This window comes from Saccopteryx bilineata, chromosome 2, assembly GCF_036850765.1.
Source record: "Saccopteryx bilineata isolate mSacBil1 chromosome 2, mSacBil1_pri_phased_curated, whole genome shotgun sequence".
Taxonomy (NCBI): Eukaryota; Metazoa; Chordata; class Mammalia; order Chiroptera; family Emballonuridae; genus Saccopteryx; species Saccopteryx bilineata.
The window spans coordinates 146349778-146370069 of record NC_089491.1 but is presented as its reverse complement, the minus strand read 5'-3'; the positions used below and the strand labels follow the sequence as shown (position 1 = coordinate 146370069).

The 20292-nt window shown below is 38.8% G+C and overlaps 1 protein-coding gene across 9 annotated transcripts in view; it reads right to left on the bottom strand.

The window, feature by feature from the left end:
• PPHLN1 (periphilin 1) overlaps positions 1 to 20292 on the bottom strand; it is a 185469-nt gene that overhangs the window by 30836 nt on the left and 134341 nt on the right. For all 9 annotated transcript variants that reach the window (XM_066258133.1, XM_066258139.1, XM_066258136.1 and 6 more), the window contains one exon: positions 19922 to 20062. In XM_066258133.1, coding sequence (XP_066114230.1) covers positions 19922 to 20062 — 141 coding nt within the window. The remainder of the gene's footprint in view (positions 1 to 19921; positions 20063 to 20292) is intronic.

Sequence of the window (20292 nt, the reverse complement as noted above, 5' to 3'; positions counted from 1 at the left end):
TCACCATCCTATACATTTTAGTTATTTAATATTTACTTTGCCTTTTCACTTCTAGTAAAAGGAAATCATTAGATGAAAGTAACAGGAAGGGTCATTTTTTCCATTCCTTTTTTAAAAATTATTTATCTATTGATTTTAGAGAAAGAGGAAAAGGAAGAGAAGGTGAGGGAGAGAGAAAGAGACAGAGAGAGAGATCCACTACTTCACCTATCCATGCATTGGTTGACTCTTGCATGTGTCCTTACCAGTGATGGAACATGCAATCCTGGCGTATCAGCACAACTCTCAACCAACAGAGCTAGCCTGTCTGAGCACTCCTTCTTGGTTTTAATCACATTAATTATAATTTCAAACTATTCACAAAGACTGTAATTCAAAATACAAAGGAACAGATATTTTTCAGTGTCACATAAAAGTTACCTGGTTGGAGTTTGGACCTTATTTTTCTAAGTTGGGATTCTAGGCTAATCTACAAAAGCCTTCTAAGCACCAAGACTTAAATACCTTTCATCTACCACAAACTACTACAAAACAGTAATAGCAGTCATTTTGGTTACTGACAATGTCCTAGCAACTTAGATGTACATTCCCACTTAATTCTAACATTATATGAAATGGGTGTCACCATTAGCAAAGCACAGCTCAGACAAGTGACTTTCCCAAAAAGCATATACAGGAGGTGGCTGAGCTGGGATTCAACCCAAGTTCTCTAACTCCAAAATTCCTTCAATACTTGTTCTAACTACTAAAATAATGCAGCAGCATTTTGGCAATTCTCCATAAATCCTTCACTGGCTGTATATAATTCCAGACAGTGGATTCAGTGGAATCTATTTAAGTCATCGTTCTTAGGTAGAAGACAATGGTCCTTGATGGAAGTCAGAGACATAAGAAACATTAAAATTAAAAGGGTAAATATTTATTTGTTTGTTTATTTAGAAAGAGGCAGGGAGAGAGAGACAGGAACATGAAACTGCTCCTGAATGTGTCCTGACTGGGGATTCGAACTAGCAACCTCCATGCTCTGGACCAACCCAGATATTTGGCCAGGGCTTAACTTCTTTTTTATTTTCATAGAGACTGAGAGATAAAGGGAGAAGAGAGGGGGAAGGGAAGCACTCATTTTGTTGCACTCAGTCGTGCACTCACTGGCTTTCAAAAAGGGTACTATTTAAATAAAGCTAAATAAATATTAACTGCATAAAATACTGTATCTTGTGGGGTTTAAAACATACATGAAAGTGAAACATAAATAGTAATAGGTCAATCAAGAGGACAGTCAATGGTGTTAAAATACTCTAAAGCAGTGATCCCCAACCCCCGGACCAGTACCGGTCCGTAGGACATTTGGTACCAGTCTGCAAAGAAAGAATAAATAACTTACATTATTTCTGTTTTATTTATATTTAAATCTGAACAATGTTTTATTTTTTAAAAATTATCAGATTCCTCTGTTACATCTGTCTAAGACTCACTCCTGATGCTTATCTCGGTCACGTGATACATTGCTGCTAAAAGTAAACCCATAAACTAGCAAAATGAGTGAAAAACAAAATTCCAATGAAAGTTTTTTTGCAAAGTGGAAAAGGGCCAGTGAGGAGACAGAAGAAGAACCTACAACCTCAAAGAAAAAGAAGGCTTAATTTAACAGACAATACCAGGAGTCCTACTTGAAGTATGGATTTATCGCAACTGGTGATTCTCATGTACCAAGGCCGCTCTGCATAATATGTGGCGACCGGCTAAATAATGAGGCAACAAAGCCTTCAAAACTGCTTCGCCACTTGGAGACCAAGCACCCTACTTTAAAAGACAAGCCTTCTGAGTATTTTGAAAGAAAAGAGCATGAACAAGAAGGACAGAAACAATTACTGGTGGCCACTACATCAATAAATGTGAGTGCACTGAGAGCATCATACTTGGTGGCTAATCGTATTGCTAAGGCTAAGAAGCCATTCACCATTGGTGAAGAATTGATCCTTCCAGCCGCTAAAGACATTTGTTGTGAACTTCTAGGAGAGGCTGTGGTTAAAAAGATAGCACAGATGCCTCTTTCGGCTACCACCATCACACGGTGCATTGAGGAAATAGCAGAGGACTTTGAATCACAATTGTTGGAAAGGATTAATAAATCACCGTGGTACACTCTCCAGGTTGACGAATCTATAGATATTGACAACAAGGCAATGCTACTTGTTTACGTGCGTTATCTTTATCAAGAGGATGTGCATGAGGATATGTTATGTGCACTATCATTGCCAAACAAAACCACAGCCACAGAACTATTTAAATCGCTGGATGACTATATATCAGGAAAACTGAAATGGTCTTTTTGTGTCAGCATATGCATAGATGGAGCTGCTGCCATGACCAGAAGAATGTCTGGTTTAACTACTCAAATTAAGGAGGTTGCACCTGAATGCGAGTCTACGCATTGTGTCATTCACAGGGAAATGCTGGCTAGCTGAAATATACCACCAGAACTTAACAGCATATTGAATGATGTCATTAAAGTTATTAACCACATCAAAGAACACGCCCTTCATTCACGCCTGATCGAGCAGCTTTGTGAGGAAATGAACTCGGAGCACAGACACCTTCTCTTATACACAGAAATAAGATGGTTATCCCGAGGGAGGTCGCTGGTCAGAGTGTTTGAATTACGAGAGCTGCTGCAGATATTTCTGTCAGAAAAAGTCACCGCTAACAGCACATTTCAGTGACGAGGAATGGCTTGCAAAACTCGCTTACTTGTGCGACATATTTAACCTCCTCAATGAACTCAATTGGTCACTTCAGGGGAAAATGACAACTGTCTTCAAGTTGGCAGATAAAGTAGCTGCATTTAAAGCCAAACTGGATTTGTGGGGACGATGCGTGAACAGGAGTATATTTGACATGTTTCAAACATTCGTGGGAATTTTGGAAGAGACTGAGCCCAAGCCTTCATTGTCCCAGCTGGTGCACGATCACCTGTATTTGCTTTTAAAAGAGTTTGAATGCTACTTCCCAACCACAAAAGACCCATGAAATGCCAAGGAATGGATCTGAGATCCATTTGTCAACAAACCAGGTGAATCCAGTGTGTCTATGCAAGAAGAGGATCAACTATTGGAGATTGCAAATGACAGCGGCCTTAAAAATATGTTCGAGACTACAACTCTGCTGGTGGTTCTGGATTAAAGTCATGACAGAATACCCTGAGATCGCCACAAAAGCACTAAAAACCCTGTTGCCATTTCCAACATTCTATTTGTGTGAATCGGGATTTTCTGCAGTGACAGCTACCAAAACAAAATTACGGAATAGACAGGACATAAGCAACACACTTCAGGTGTCACTGTCTCCCATTACCCCTAGATGGGACCGTCTCCTCTCGTTGCAGAGAAACAAGCTCAGGGCTCCCACTGATTTAGTGTTATGGTTGTTGAGAGATAGGCTACTATCTCTCATTTCTATATAAACATTATAATGAATAACCCTTAACTTACAATATTCATAACAATGGTGAGTTGTATTTTTCATGCACTTTATATTTGTTTTTGTGTTGTATCTTATTTTTAAGGCATGTTTAAATGTTACCATAGCGACTGGAAAGTGTTTGGAGGCAGAGAGGATGTTGTTACTCATGTTATGTTGTTGGTGCAATGTTAAGAGGACGCTTCTAATAAAGTTGCATACGAGTACACAGTGGATTCACGTTTATTTTTATTGTCATAGGTTCATGATTGGTAGCGAGCCTGAACCTATCATATTACATATTGATGTCAGACATGAAACGTTGTCAGAATAACAAATTTAAATACAGCCTGAATAGCCTGACCAGGTGGTGGAGCAGTGGATAGAGCGTCGGACTGGGATGCGGAAGACCCAGGTTCAAGACCCTGAGGTCGCCAGCTTGAGCGCAGGCTCATATGGTTTGAGCAAAAGCTCACCAGCTTGGACACAAGGTCGCTGGCTCGAGCAAGGGGTTACTCGGTCTGCTAAAGGCCCATGGTCAAGGCACATATGAGAAAGCAATCAATGAACAACTAAGGTGTCGCAACAAAAAACTGATGATTGATGCTTCTCATCTCTCTCCATTCCCATCAGTCTGTCCCTATCTATCTCTCTCTCTGACTCTCTGTCTCTGTAAAAAAAAAAAAAAAAATTAAAAATTAAAAAAAATTTTTTTAAATACAGCCTGAATAATGAGGACGTGCTCGTTCCTCCTTTAACTTAGCCCAATAAGTATTGTAAGTTTGACAATTATATTTAAAAATACCACAGGTTTTACATCTGTCGCAAAATTTTATTTTGTGCATTTATCCATCCCACCCTAAAGGCCGGTCTGTGAAAGTATTTTCTGACATTAAACCGGTCCGTGGGCGAAAAAAGGTTGGGGACCACTGCTCTAAAGTGCCTGCATTAGTCAAGAAGAAAAATTACTGCCTGACCAGGCGATGGCGAAGTGAATAAAGCATTGGACTAGGACACAGAGGACCCAGGTTTGAAACCCCAAAGTTGCCAGCTTGAGTGCAGGCTCATCTGGTTTGAGCACAGGGTTGCTTGGCTAGAGCACAGGATCATAGACATGACCCCAGGGTCACTGGCTAGGCTGCAGCCTCCCCTAGTACCCCACCCACCCCCTGGTTAAGGAACATGAGAAAACAATCAATGAACAACTAAGGTGCCTCAACAACGAATTGATGCTTCTCATCTCTCTCCTTTCCTGTCTGTCCCTATCTATCCTTCCCTCTGTTTATGTCTCTCACGTTAAAAAAAAAAAGTAAAAGTACTAGTTTATATTAGATTTCTTTTAATATTGCATTTTATAAGTCAAAGATTCATGGCTTAAAAGAACGTTAACTACCAAGATAATGTGGCTGTATGAAAACAAACAACAATTTTTAAGAACAATGTCATGCCAAAACTAACATTCACACATATACGAACACCTGGTTTATTATTTGGGTATCAATACTGAGCAGTGGGGAACCCATGGTCTTTAAAATAAATGGCTCAGGGTCAAATGGATGTCTACATGATAAAAATAAAACTTGATCCTTGCTATATTTAATAAACACAAAGCATAAAATCATTTTCAGATGGACTGCAACTCAATGTGAAAGACAAAACAGAAAAGCTTCTTGAAGAGAAAAATATCTTAAATAGAAGACAAATAATAAAGAAAAAAATTGAAGTCTGAACTACATTAAAAGAATTAATTCCTCCAAAGATATCAAAAGAATAAAAAAGCAAGCCACAAAATAATAAAAGGTGTCTGCAACACATATAACTAAAAAGGGCTTGCCCTGGCCGGTTGGCTCGGTGGTAGAGCGTTGGCCTGGCATGCAGGAGTCCCGGGTTCGATTCCTGGCCAGGGCACACAGGAGAAACGCCCATCTGCAGCTTCACCCCTCCCCCTCTCCTTCCTCACTGTCTCTCTCTTCCCCTCCCGCAGCCAAGGCTCCACAGGAGCAAAGTTGGCCCGGACGCTAAGGATGGCTCTGTGGCCTCTGCCTCAGGCGCTAGAATGGCTCTGGTTGCACCAGAGCAATGCCCCAGATGGGCAGAGCATCGCCCCCTGGTGGGCATGCCAGGTGGATCCCGGTCAGGCGCATGCGGGAGTCTGTCTGACTGCCTCCCCGTTTCCAACTTCAGAAAAATACAAAAAAATAAAAATAAAATAAATAAAAAGGGCTTGCATTCAGAATACATTAAGAATTTATATAAAGCAATTTTTTTATTTTTGTCAGTGATTTTCAACCTTTGTTTCTCACGCACTCATAAACTAATTACTAAAGAAAAAGGGGCCCTGACCTCTTCTTCTTTAGTAACTAATTTATTTGTGCCATGAGATGAAAAATGGTTGTATTTAGTCAGGGGCACTGACCTTAGTAATTAGTGCGTGTTTGTGCCATGGAAAAAAAAAAGGTTGAAAATCACTGTTTTTGTGACAGAGACAAAGGGAGATAGAAAGAGGGAGAAACAGGAACAGAAAGGAAGGGAGAGAGATGAGAAGCATCAATTTTTTGGTGCAGCACCTTGGTTGTTCATTTATTGCTTTCTCATATGTGCCTTGATGAAGGTTGGGGGGACCACAGCAGAGTGAGTGACCTCTTACTCAAGCCAGTGACCCCTTGCTCAAGCCTGCTACCTGGGGCTTCAAGCCAGTGACCTTTACACTCAAGCCAGCAACTATGGGGTCATATTTATGATCCCACACTCAAGCCAGGGACTCCGCACTCAAACGGGATGAACCCACTCTCAAGCTGGCGACTTCAGGGTTTCAAACCTGGGTCCTCTGCGTCCCAATCCAACATTCTATTTACTGTGCCACCGCCTGTTCAGGCAATACATTTTTTTTTGAGAAGTGGGGAAGCAGAGAGACAGACTCCTGTATACACTCCGACTGGGATCTACCTGGCAAGCCTCCTACCAAGTGATGCTCTGCCTGTCTGGGTGCTGCTCTGTTGCTCAGCAACCGAGCTATTTTAGGGCCTGAGGTGAGGCCATGAAGCCATCCTCAGTGCCCGTGGCCAACTTTGCTCGAACCATTCAAGCCATGGCTGCAGGAAGGGAAGAGAGAGATATATGGTAGGGGAGGAGAATCAGATGGTTGCTTCTCCTGTATGCCCCGACTGGAAATCAAACCCAGGACTTCCACATGCTGGGCTGATGCTCTAACACTGAGCCAACTGGCCAGGGCCTATAAATGAATTTTTTAAAAAGGATAACTCAGTAGGAAAATGGACTAAGAATTTCAACAGGTACTTTTACAAAAGAGAATATCCATGAGCCAATAAACATGAAAAGTCCTCAGCATCATTAGCAATTATGGACATGCAAATTAAAATCACAGGGAACAATATTATCACATGTAATATCAGTGAACCTCATAGTGTTAAAAAAAAAAGCTAGACACAAAGTAATACATACTGTATGATTCTATTTGTATAAAGTTCAAAAACAAACTATTCGATAATGCCAGGAATCAATTTATTGGTTACCTTTGTGAAAAAGGGTGGGGTTCTGATTAAGAGGGAGAATAAAGAAGTTCTTGGGGTACTGGTAGTGTTCCATTTCTTGCCCTGCATAGTAGTATTCACAAGTGCTTGCTTTGTGAGAAATCACTAAGGTTAACAATTGTTTTTAATTTCCTTAATTAAAAAATGTTTTAAGTTTCTTTCTGTATATTTGTTATAAATTACTAAAGTGAGTTCTTTAAATAGCAGAGCATAATAGGAAACACAGAAGAGTTTGGCATAGTTCACTTTAGCTAATCAGGATATTAAATGATGCTGAACTATTCATTTCCTCCCAAGTCCAGATAACTGAAGGGTTACAAATCTAAGATTCAGCTTTGAGGCAGACAAAGAAAACCTACAAATAACCTCCTGAATAATAAAAATAAATGAGTATTATAAACAGAAATAATACATATTGCATTGTCTAATTTCCAGTAATAGTTAAAAAAATTTTAAAAAGTAGGAGGAACCAACAGCACCACAGGTAACAAACAATATAATTGGTTCCTAATGAACCAGACATGATGCAATCATCAACTTCTAATGTTTAATTTCAGGTTAAATCTAGAAGAAACCATGTCTTCTCAGTACAATTTTTAAAACACCTTCTATAAATGAACTACCAATACAATTAATGTGCACTGTCCTTGGCACATGAGTTTATAAGGACAAACTTGTCATCTCCTTGCACAATACCTGAATTTAAAAAGTTAAGACAGATGTTATAGGAGGGATCACATCTTTAAAATGAGGGAGAAAGTATGAGAACAATTTATGTTTTAGGAATGGGAAGAGCAGGGAATTCTAAGGAAAAGGAAACAAACTTTTTATAGTACTTATGTCTAGAAATAGCTAATAGATAAGGATCAGTGAGATAAAAAGCCAGCCAAATGGAAAATGTGAAAGAAAAATTACAGTCCTCCAGAATAAACAAAGTATTTTATCACAAAATTATTTTTATATTTTATTTTGAACAAATGAAGGGAAAAAATTTTAAAAAAAGGACAAGTGAAAGGACAAGAGGTCGACATCCCCAAACCTGGCACTGATGAGAAAACGGTCTCTCTCGGTTAAACCTATGTAAGAAACTTGCTATAAAATATTCTTAAAAAGTAGTTTGAAAGTAGTCAATATTTCAAAGCTGCAAAGAAACAAAGTAATACTTAACATTACCATAACCACTTTGATAGTGATTTTCTTTTTCTTTTTTAGATTTTTATTTATTCATTTTTAGAGAGAGGGGAGAGAGAGAGAAGGGGGGAGGAGCAGGAAGCATCAACTCCCACATGTGCCTTGACCAGGCAAGCCCCGGGTTCTGAACTGGCGACCTCAGCATTGCAGGTCGACCTTTATCCACTGCACCACCACAGGTCAGGCCATAGTGATTTTCAATAGACAAAGGGCCTCTCACACCAAATAGTTTGTTAATTCTGAGGGAGAAAGTGTAATTAATCCCATTTAATAAATGAGGAAAAGAGCTCTGAGAGGTTTAAACACTAACTGGAAGCATCCAGTGTTGACTATGCCACACTACTTAAAATGCCTTTAATGCAAAGTACTCAGAGACTAAATAAAACTGTCAGCTGACATAAGGGGACTGAAGAGCCAAGGATAGTAGTCTGGAACCATCAGAGATAATCCTTCCCTAACATGGGCAGACAGGGAAGGAAGAAAAGAGGTAAGCGCATAAAGCTTGCGATCAAGTTTATGCCATGGGAAGCACCTGTGCTGGAACTGCTTTATACCTGGGTACTTTTTAAGAAATGACATTCCTAGGGATAAGGTCCAGGACAGCCTCACCTCTTCCAGTACCTGTAGCATTTTAAGTATGGTTCTGATTAGGCTTAGTATCAGTACTGTTAAATTTTATAGTTTACATAAAACAATATCTTAACAGAGTCCTCTATTTCCATATTGATAGGTTTACATCAGGTATAACACAACTAACTTAACTTTAAATTTAAAGGCTGAAATGCTTGGATTTGCCATTTTAAATATGATACAAATTACTTTCTGAGATGGAATTCCCAAAAAATTAAAATGTCACATTTGTACTTCAGCAACAAGTTTCTGTAGTAAGGCCATGACCAGAATCTAAGTGATAAATTATAACATTATAACTCTAAAATGATAAATTATAACTCTAAAATGACATATTTTCTGTGCCCTTTGGGTAAGAGAAAATTTCTTTAGAGGTAAATCTTAAGTGAGTACATTTTACTAAATCTATATATGTGAAGTCTGAACAAGTGGTTGGTAATAATGGACTGTTAAATAAAGTAGGGTAGACTTGATGTCTAGACAAGATAGTAGTGAGAGCTGTACTTTTAAGAAGTTCGTTACTTGCTCTGATAAAAAAGAAAAACAAATGTTTCTATTATGTAAGGCTAGTATGAAATGCTTAGATCATGCATATACAATAGATAAAGTTGCCACTACTCAGAAAATTATTTCATTTTAATGCATCATGTATTAAAAGCTGATTATTTTCCATGTCCCCAACTCTAGTTAACATTTCAGGAAGATAATACATTTGATTACTCTTCTAGCCTTTTTATTTTAAAAGTAAAACAAAAATATTCTATTATATATTGAGAGAGAAAGAGCGCATTAGCTCTGGGAACCATTAGCTATTTAGATGGTGACTGAAACTATATACTGTAACAGAAGAGGGCCGCAGAAAAAAATACGGATTAAATGTAACATCTTATTTACTGAAGAAAACACTTTCTGTACACCTCATTAGCTCAACAAATATTAATTAATTACTGACTGATCATGGTATATTGAAGTTTTTAAAAAACATTTTAAAATAAAATCCCTTATGAAGAGATTTAAAAAACTGAAACACCTAAAAATCTATAATTAAATCTGAAATTAGCTATATATAACACTGTGTACAGAAGCAGCAATCTTAGCTGCTATGTATTTTTAGTATGATTTGTATTAGAAAGGGGCCTAAGATTATTCAGTCCAATTTTTTTATTTTGAGCAAAAAGAAAAACTAATGAGCAGCCCATATGGTCACAAAAATGGCAAAATGTGTAGAATCTAAATTAAAATAAAAATTACGTATTAAGTAGATTGATCTAGACCCACAATAAAATCTTATTAACCTATTAGACTAAAGACTGAGACAGGCAACAAAATAGTTTGTAAATTGGCCTTGGCCGGTTGGCTCAGCGGTAGAGCGTCGGCCTGGTGTGCAGGGGACCCGGGTTCGATTCCCAGCCAGGGCACATAGGAGAAGCGCCCATTTGCTTCTCCACCCCCACCCCCTCCTTCCTCTCTGTCTCTCTCTTCCCCTCCTGCAGCCAAGGCTCCATTGGAGCAAAGATGGCCCGGGCGCTGGGGATGGCTCCTTGGCCTCTGCCCCAGGCGCTAGAGTGGCTCTGGTCGGGACAGAGCGACGCCCCGGAGGGGCAGAGCATCGCCCCCTGGTGGGCAGAGCGTCGCCCCCTGGTGGGCGTGCCAGGTGGATCCCGGTCGGGCGCATGCGGGAGTCTGTCTGTCTCTCCCTGTTTCCAGCTTCAGAAAAATACAAAAAAAAAAAAAAAAAAAAAAAGACCTTAAAATAGTTTGTAAATTAACCACTGATTTCTAAGCCATTTAGATGGCTAAGAAATAAAATTTCTTTAATTACAACAAGTTGGCATAACTATGAGTGACTATAAAAATGTCTTTACTAAAATAAATGTATATTCAGTTTAAGCCCTTTTAAATTAAAAGAAAGAACACGGAGGTCCTGACTCGTTGGCTCAGTGGTAGAGTATCGGCCTGGTGTGTGGAAGTCCCGGGTTTGATTCCCGGTCAGGGTACACAGAAAAAGCGACCATCTGCTTCTCCACCTGTCCTCCTTCTCTCTCTCTTGCTCTCTCTCTCTCTCTCTCTTCCCTATCCCACAATCATGGCTTGAATGGTTCAAGCAAGTTGGCCCTGGGTGCTGAGTATTGCTCCATGGCGTCACCTTAGGCACTAAAATACAGTGTGTCCGTAAAGTCATGGTGCACTTTTGACCGGTCACAGGAAAGCAACAAAAGATGATAGAAATGTGAAATCTGCACCAAATAAAAGGAAAACTCTCCCAGTTCCATACCTATTCAGTGCAGTTCAATGTGGGCTCATGCACAGATTTTTTAGGGCTCCTTAGGTAGCTATCCCATATAGCCTCTACAGACTCGTCACTGACTAATGGCCTACCAGAACGGGGTTTCTCCACCAAACTGCCGGTTTCCTTCAACTGCTTATCCCACCCAGTAATGTTATTCCTATGTGGTGGCGCTTCATTATAAACACGCCGATATTCACGTTGCACTTTGGTCACGGACTCGAATTTAGCGAGCCATAGAACACACTGAACTTTCCTCTGTACCGTCCACATCTCAGCTGGCATGGCCGTGGGCTGCTCTGCTGTATACACGGTGTTACGTCATCATCTGCGCATGCACACATGCTGCCACATCATCCTACAGACACTAGGAAGGTTTTCCTTTTATTTGGTGCAGATTTCACATTTCTATCATCTTTTGTTGCTTTCCTGTGACTGGTCCAAAGTGCACCATGACTTTACGGACACACTGTGGCTTGGTTGCTGAGCAACGAAGCAGCAGCTGCAGATGGGCAGAGCATCGCCTGGTAGGGGACTTGCCAGGTAGATCCTGGTTGGGATGCATGCAGAGTCTGTCTCTCTACCTCCCCACCTCTTACCCTCTCACTTAATAAAAAATAAATAAAAATATTAAAAAAAGAAAAAACACAGAAATAATCCTGATCAAGTGTCTCTAAGTACTCTTTATGTTTATATGTTTTAAAACATCCAACTGGCACCTTCTCTTGATCTAAAATAATTCTCGTCTACATTTTAATTACATATTATCAGATAAATATATAATCAGCCCTTATTTCAAGAGACTTACTAATAGGTAGAAATAGCATTTTCATAAAACAGCATTATGTTAGGATAGTATTCTGAAATAGCCAAAGAAGTTTCAAAATGAATTTGCTTCCATCATACTTGTTCTTTTAACTATTATCTACCAAATAAGAGGCTTTTTCCTATATAAATAATTTTCTGTGATTTGAGGAATACCATGAATAATGCATTTAAAGAACGGTTTCAGGTATATTCCTACAATTATACTGGTTTCAATTGTATTAATTCTATCTACTAATATAGTTTTTAAGAATGGTTGATGATGAAGAAACTAAGATTCTCTACAGTCTTATACTTCCGTTATTCTCAAATTTGGAATGCCATCACACTTATGAGAAGTTAAAAGGCACTCTGGTGATTTCTTATGCAGTTATTAAAACCCACACAGCACTTCATAAGACATAAACACAGGTTGGTTTGTTTTTTTAGAGAGACAGAGGAAGCAAGGGAAGGAAGGAGGAAGGGAGGGAGGGAGGGGGAAGGTAGAAAGTGAGGAAGAGAGAGAGAGAGAGAGAGAAAGAGAGAAAATATTCATTTGTTGTTCCACTTGATTGTGCATTCACTGATTGCTTTCTGTAGGTGCCTTGACTAGGAATTGAACCTGAAACCTGGTGTTTCTGGATGACAAGCTAACCAACTGAGCTAACCAGCCAGGGTTAAATATAGGCTTTTGACACTCATAGTATTAACCCCCCACCCCAAACTGCTCATTTAAAAAGTAGTACTTTGCTTATTAAAAAATAAACATATAAAACTTTTTTAAATGTGGAGAAATCAGAGAAACTGTATTTTAAAACATGGTTCACAAGAGATTAAAAATATCTATTAATAGGGAACTATATTGCTCACAAAAATTAGGGAATACTTCAAAATGAATATAAAGTGATAAAATATCCCGTAATTTTTGTGAGCAATGTAATTATACATACTGATATAGAATGTTACCTAGTATACATTGAATAGGGAACATGGTATGCCATTTGTATTTAAAGTATGGAGACACAGAAAGCAACTCTTACTTTTATTCACTTGCATTGATCATGTGGTAGTGTGTTACGTGTATGTGTGTATATGTATGTATACACAAATACATAAATACTATTCTATATACACATATATTATATATGCATATCACATATGAATTTATCTATATGCTGGGGAAAGAAATTAGGAAGCTAAGAGTTATTAGGAAGCAAATTTGTTTTTCATTGCATAATCTCTAGTGCCTTTTGACCTTTACACTTGTGTATGTTATTACTTAAAATACAGCCTTGAAAAAAAAATACAGCCTTGAAGGAATGGATGGAAGATATTCAACATAAACCAAATTAGAGCACATACTTTTGGGATATGGCCATAACTCTTCTTAACTAAATCTTTATTACTCTCAGTATAATCAAACATTTATACCTGAAAAGAAAGACTTTCATAAGAATTTGTAAGAGTGATAGTTTCACAGTGTTACAACTGTCAAAACTCATCCACAAGATTTATGTATTTTATTGTATATCAATTATAGCTATAGCCCTGGCCGGTTGGCTCAGCGGTAGAGCGTCGGCCTAGCGTGCGGAGGACCCGGGTTCGATTCCCAGCCAGGGCACACAGGAGAAGCGCCCATTTGCTTCTCCACCCCTCCGCCGCGCTTTCCTCTCTGTCTCTCTCTTCCCCTCCCGCAGCCAAGGCTCCATTGGAGCAAAGATGGCCGGGGCGCTGGGGATGGCTCTGTGGCCTCTGCCTCAGGCGCTAGAGTGGCTCTGGTCGCAACATGGCGACACCCAGGATGGGCAGAGCATCGCCCCCTGGTGGGCAGAGCGTCGCCCCTGGTGGGCGTGCCGGGTGGATCCCGGTCGGGCGCATGCGGGAGTCTGTCTGACTGTCTCTCCCTATTTCCAGCTTCAGAAAAGTGAAAAAAAAATAAAAAAATAAAAAAAAAAAAATAAAAAAATAAAAAAAAACTCATCCACAAGATTTATGTATTTTATTGTATATCAATTATAGCTATTAAAATGGGTAGACTAGAACTTCTCTGATTTACATAAAAGTAATGTGGTAGTCTTCCACAATTAAACACAGTAGAAACTAAAGAAGAATGCATAAAAAAAGTCACATCCTTTCAACACTGTTACTCCAAATATGTCCCACAGATTAGTAGAATCAGCATCATCTGGGAGAATGTTAGAAATTCCAATCTCAAACCCCATCCCAGATCTACTGAGTCAGAATCTGTATTTGAGCAAGAGCCCCAAGTGATTTATATGCATATTAAAGTTTGTGAAGCTCTGATAACCCACCTATCAGAATACCTATAGTAGAAATCCAAGACACCCTACAGATGTACAACAAAGGTAAAGAAGCACAATATAAGTACTGTGCCTTAGAGTAAAGAGATGGAAGGTCTTTGCTCAAGACCAGTTTGCATAATAAAATATCCTAATACTCTAACCACATACTAACTATCCTTAGCAGTTGTTTTACTAAGTTAACTACTTCTCTGCTACTTATCACTTTAGGAGGATTTTAGCTACGCTGACATTCTTAGTCAAATGATCTGCTAGGCAGCACATGCAAATGCATATAATATATGTATGTATATCCCAGATCTACTCAGATTATCTGATTCCATCTGAAGAGGAAGAGAGAAAATCTAATCCAGATTTTGTAATTCCAATGAGGAACTACAAAGAGACTTTTAACATCAGATTTCGGTACCCCAAGAAAACATATGCTATATCTAAAGCACACTTTTATTACAGTATGAAGGAATTTTAAACACAAGAATGTTCTGAAGAGTTAAAGTAAATGTTACTTTATCCCTGGAGGTGCAGTAAATAAAAAAAAGAGGGTATGTAATAATGGAGGATTTCAATTTGATTGGTTCATTCAAAGTAATAATTTATTAAAAAATAAGATTCCTTACCGGTAAAATATCAAGTAGCAAGACTCACTTTCAAATCAAATGGTTCAGTAATAGTATGTTAGGACTTGAGAGATATCAATCAAGGGATTAATGCCAAACACCTGAACTGGAATATGAATCACCAATCATTTTGTGGGTTATACCTCTCTAGGAATTACTGTAATGAGAAGAGAAATTCTGAAATGTGCTTAAGTTCAAAAGCCAGGAAGCTAGGAAACTATCCCAATAATTGAATGTAAAAAATGGCCCAAATTAGATAAGCAGGGGTAATATGGGGGAATAAAGGGGAAAATGACATACCATAGAATCCAACGCATAAGGAAGTTAAATGTGTTATGGTAAAAGAATGGAACATACCCACTAAAGGATATTCAAGCAAAACTGGGATGATTCACATACCAACACAATATATAGAAATGCAACTTGATGTCTCTGGCTAAAGAATTTGAGACCAGTAGTTCTCTGCCATATCCTGGAGCTTCTTCAGAAAGAATCTGCACCCCTAACCCTACCAAATTTGTATATACCCAGGGATGAGACAGCAAAAATATGGCAAAAGACATGAATCTGCTCCCTCACAGAGGTGATTTCTGATACAATCCACTGCCATACTCATTCCCTTAAACATCAGCCCTGGCCGGTTGGCTCAGTGGTAGAGCGTCAGCCTGGCATGCAGGAGTCCCGGGTTCGATTCCCGGCCAGGGCATACAGGAGAAGCGCCCATCTGCTTCTCTCCTTCCTCTCTGTCTCTCTCTTCCCCTCCCGCAGCTGAAGCTCCATTGGAGCAAAGATGGCCCGGGCGCTGAAAATGGCTCTGTGGCTTCTGACTCAGGCACTAAGATGGCTCTGGATGCAACAGAGCAATGCCCCAGAAGGGCAGAGCATCGCCCCCTGGTGGGCATGCCGGGTGGATCCCGGTCGGGCGCATGCAGGAGTCTGTCTGACTGCCTCAGCTTCGGAAAAATGCAAAAAAAAAGTTTAAAAATCACTGCATTTATAGGCATTTTTAATTATACCAAATTTTGGCCTATAGATTTAGTTTATTTTATATTTTAATAGAGCCACAAATTAATGATTTTCTTAGAACTCCAGAGCTGAAGGATCTGATTTATATAAACCCTCAAAACATTGCAAGATATCTAAACATATTGAACTTGACATACAAAGAAAAAGCAGCTTGAATATTATACTAATATTTATATTTTTACATTAGTCTATGCTTGATTTGTTTTGGGCTATTATTTTTTCTTAAAACATATGAAAAATGTAAAGAATAACTTCAGGACAGCTATGTAACTACCATCTAGCTTTCTCAAGTTTTTATAATATCCTCTCCATCAGTTATTTAATCCCTAAAATATGCAAAAGCTGAAAATAAAAAAATTAAGGAAAAAATCCCCTTAAAACTACTTTTTTCATTTTCAAAAATCACTTAATTTTAGACATTTATAAAATTATATTATTTGCTAGCTTTCTGACATTTAGGGGGCTTCTGGTTTGATTTTCTTGCCAATATATAAAAACCAAAGCACTCATGCAAAAACACAGTAGTTATATTCCAATATTTAACATAATTAAGTCTTCTATTTTATAATTTTTATAATAACTGTTTTTATTTCTATTAACATTAAAATATGGCAGTGTTCTTTTAGATTTATTTTTCTTTCTTTAGGTCATCTGTCTTTGCTATAATAACCTCAATATACTTTTTGTTTGTTTGTTTTAATTAAGTGAGAAGCAGGGAGGCAGAGACAGACTCCCGAATGTGCCCCAACCAGGATCCACCTACAGGCAATGCTTTGGCTGGGCCACAGCTCTGATTGCTTGGCAACTGAGCTATTTTAGTACCTGAGGTGAGGCCATGGAGCCATTTTTGCTCAAACCATTTGAGCCATGGCTATGGGAGGGGAAGGGAAGGGAAGGGGAGTGGAGTGGAGAAGCAAACGGTTGCTTCTCCTGTGTGCCCTGACCGGGAATTGAACCCGGGATTTCCATACGCCAGGCTGATGCTCTACCACTGAGCCAACAGGCCAGGACCTCGATATACTTTATTTATTTGTTTGTTTGTTTTTTGTGACAGAGACAGAGAGAGGAACATATAGGGACAGATAGATAGGAAGGGGAGCAATGAGAAGCATCAATCCTTCGTGTGGCACTTTAGTTGTTCATTGATTGCTTTCTCATATGTGTCTTGACCAGGAGACTACAGCAGAGCAAGTGTCCCCTTGCTCAAGCCAGCAACCTTTGGGCTCAAGCCAACAACTATGGGGTCATGTCTAGAATCTCATACTCAAGCCAGCGACCCTGTGCTTCAGCCGGATGAGCCTGATTTCAAGCTGGCAATCTTGAGGTTTTGAACCTGAGTCCTCTGTGTCCCAGTCTGACGCTCCATTCACTGCACACCACCTGATCAGGTAACTTTAGTATTAGATGTTCATGTGTTTTAACAATGGGCAGATAAAAACATAGATCAAACATACATGGGTATCTAGAAAGTACTATAAAAACTGGTTTCATATTAATATTTTGAGCCATGGCTGGTTGGCTCAGTGGTAGAGCATCGGCCTGGCGTGCAGGAGTCCCAGGTTCGATTCCCGGCCAGGGCACACAGGAGAAGCGCCCATCTGCTTCTCCACCCCTCCCCCTCTCCTTCCTCTCTGTCTTTCTCTTCCCCTCCTGCAGCGGAGGCTCCCCTGGAGCAAAGATGGCCGGGGCGCTTAGGATGGCTCTGTGGCCTCTGCCTCAGGCGCTAGAATGGCTCTGGATACAACAGAGCGATGCCCTAGAGGGGCAGAGCATTGCCCCCTGGTGGGCATTCTGGGTGGATCCCGGTCAGGCGCAAGCGGGAGTCTGACTGCCTCCCCGTTTCCAGCTTCGGAAAAATGCAAAAAAAAAAAATTTTGTGTGCACTATGTTAGCTTCTGCATCTGATTAGTAACTTACATTTTCAAGATCAAATAGATCGACTAGGAATAACAAGATCATACAGACATTAAGAGGCTATAAACCAAAATAATAGTCTCTCCCCTGTAATTTCAGTCAAGTTTTGTAACCAATTATATTCTTAAGAAAACCGCTCCTTTAAAGAACAGATCAGGTGAAAAAGAAAAATAACATTAAATCATTCATTCAACAAACATTTATCAAGCACTTATTACTAAGTGGTGGGCCTGGGCACTCTGTTAGGTGGTCAGGTTAAGATGTACAGTCTGGCCTGACCTGGAGGTGGTGCTGTGGATAGAGCATCATACTGTGACGCAAAGAACCCAGGTTCAAAACCCCAAGGTCGCCAACTTGAGCATGGGCTCTTCCGGGCTCATCCAGCTTCAGCATGGGGTCACTCGCTCTGCTGTAGCCCCCTGGTCAAGGTATATCTGAGAAAGCGGTCAATGAACAACTAAAGTGCTGCAACAAAGAATTGAGCCTTCTCACTCTCTCCCTTCCAATCTGTCTGTGCCTATCTGTCCCTCTCTCTGTCTCTCTCTCTGTCACAAAAAAATAATAAAAGTAAATGTCAAGGGGCAAAAAAAGCTAAGAAGAAAAATAAATCAGAGTAAAAAGAGAAAAAGGCAGCAGTTTTATATATGGTAATGATATTCATATTCATATTGAAGATATATCCTGTGAGCAATCCTTTTATTTATACTTTCATTTAATATCTTGGAAGGCTCCAATCTATCTTCACCAAATCAAACAAAAGTTTCCAGTCTCCATTTTCCTTATATTTCTCTAAGCATCTGATACTGATAACCACCTCCATTTTTGAAACCCTACTAGTTTGCATAACAAATTTCCTATCTGTGTTCTTAACATTAGCCATTAGGGTGGTATCAATATAAGCTGCACAATCACACCTGGGTTTGTTTGTTTTTTTAATTTACTTTTTTTTTTAAGATTTTTTTTTAATTTATTCATTTTTATTAGAGAGAGAGGGGAGAGAGAGAGAGATAGAGAGAGAACAGGGGGAGGAGCAGGAGGCATCAACTCCCATATGTGCCTTGACCAGGCAAGCCCAGGGTTTCGAACCGGCGACCTCAGCATTCCAGGTCGACGCTTTATCCACTGCGCCACCACAGGTCAGGCCACATCTGGGGTTTAATTAAGATCTTTTCCTATCTAACCAAGAGAAATAGGTTTTAATTGATGTGGAAGTGGACAGCACCTTGAGAAAGGAATTTTGTTCTTAATTTCCAATAGGTTTAAGAGGCTTATATAATAATATAATGACATTTACTCAAGGCATTGGAGAGAAACTTCAAAAACAAATCCTTGTGCAACATGTTACATCTTATAAAGCTCACAGTTTATTCATTTAATCCTTGTAGTCTGATAATACCCTATGAGGCAGGCAATATTTCCATACTAAAACACTTTAAATGCTGCTATGCATAATGAACATCATGAGGAGGACTGAAGAGAAAAATAATTGCTACTTTTTTTAGTCTTCAGTAAGTCTAAACCTCTAGGCTTATCCATTCGAAATCTATACATTACACACTATAGGCTTTGTCTTTTAACTGTTTTTAAGTAAATTATTTAATCTATTAAAAAACAAGATATAACTAGCTTTATCCTGTACTAATCCTCAAGCAATTGATTTAATCTATTAAAAACAAGATCTTAACTTTCAAGAATATCATTAAAATTAGATTTAAATAACTATCATTTATTTTTCTTTAATACTTGAAAAATACTCAAAAGTATAATGAGAAACATCTGTAATCCCAATATTCAAAAAAACATTTACTAACATTTTGGTAGATTTAATGTTTCTTTCAGCCCATCCTTATTAACTATAAAAACATTACTCCATACTAACTAGAATATCCTCTAAAAAATAAATTTGCTTTATATTTTAAAAAATAAAACAAGTAAGCAGGGATTGGGGACCAAATTGATCAAAATTACAATCAAACAATTTTTATTTTATAATTTTAAAAATTAATTTCAGTCACAAGTGGAAAAGGACAAAATGAAATATATTCATTCAATAACCACTCACTATAAATACCATGTACAAAGTGACAGGAACAAAAGATTACCTTAAAAAGGGATTCTCACCTGTTCAATCTCTTTGGTTTTTGATGCTATTGCTTTAGAGCGACTGTTTAGCTGACTGTCTTCAAATAATTCTATGCCATCTGCTACATTTGACTCAGGTTCTTCTGACTGGTCAATGAACAATGGTGCTGTGGATCCTGCCTTTAAGAAGAAGTACAAATATTTAATTGCTTTCTTAAATAACATATAGCATTTCAGATGACTTATAAAAAACACTAAATGACAGATTATATCAAGAAAACATGCTAAATTTAACCTGTCTTAAGAAAACACTTTCAACTTTACTATGCATAATGAGCTGATGTGAGGAGAATTAAAGAGGAAATGATTAACTTTTAAAATTTTAGGTAAGACCAAGTCTCTAGGTTTAT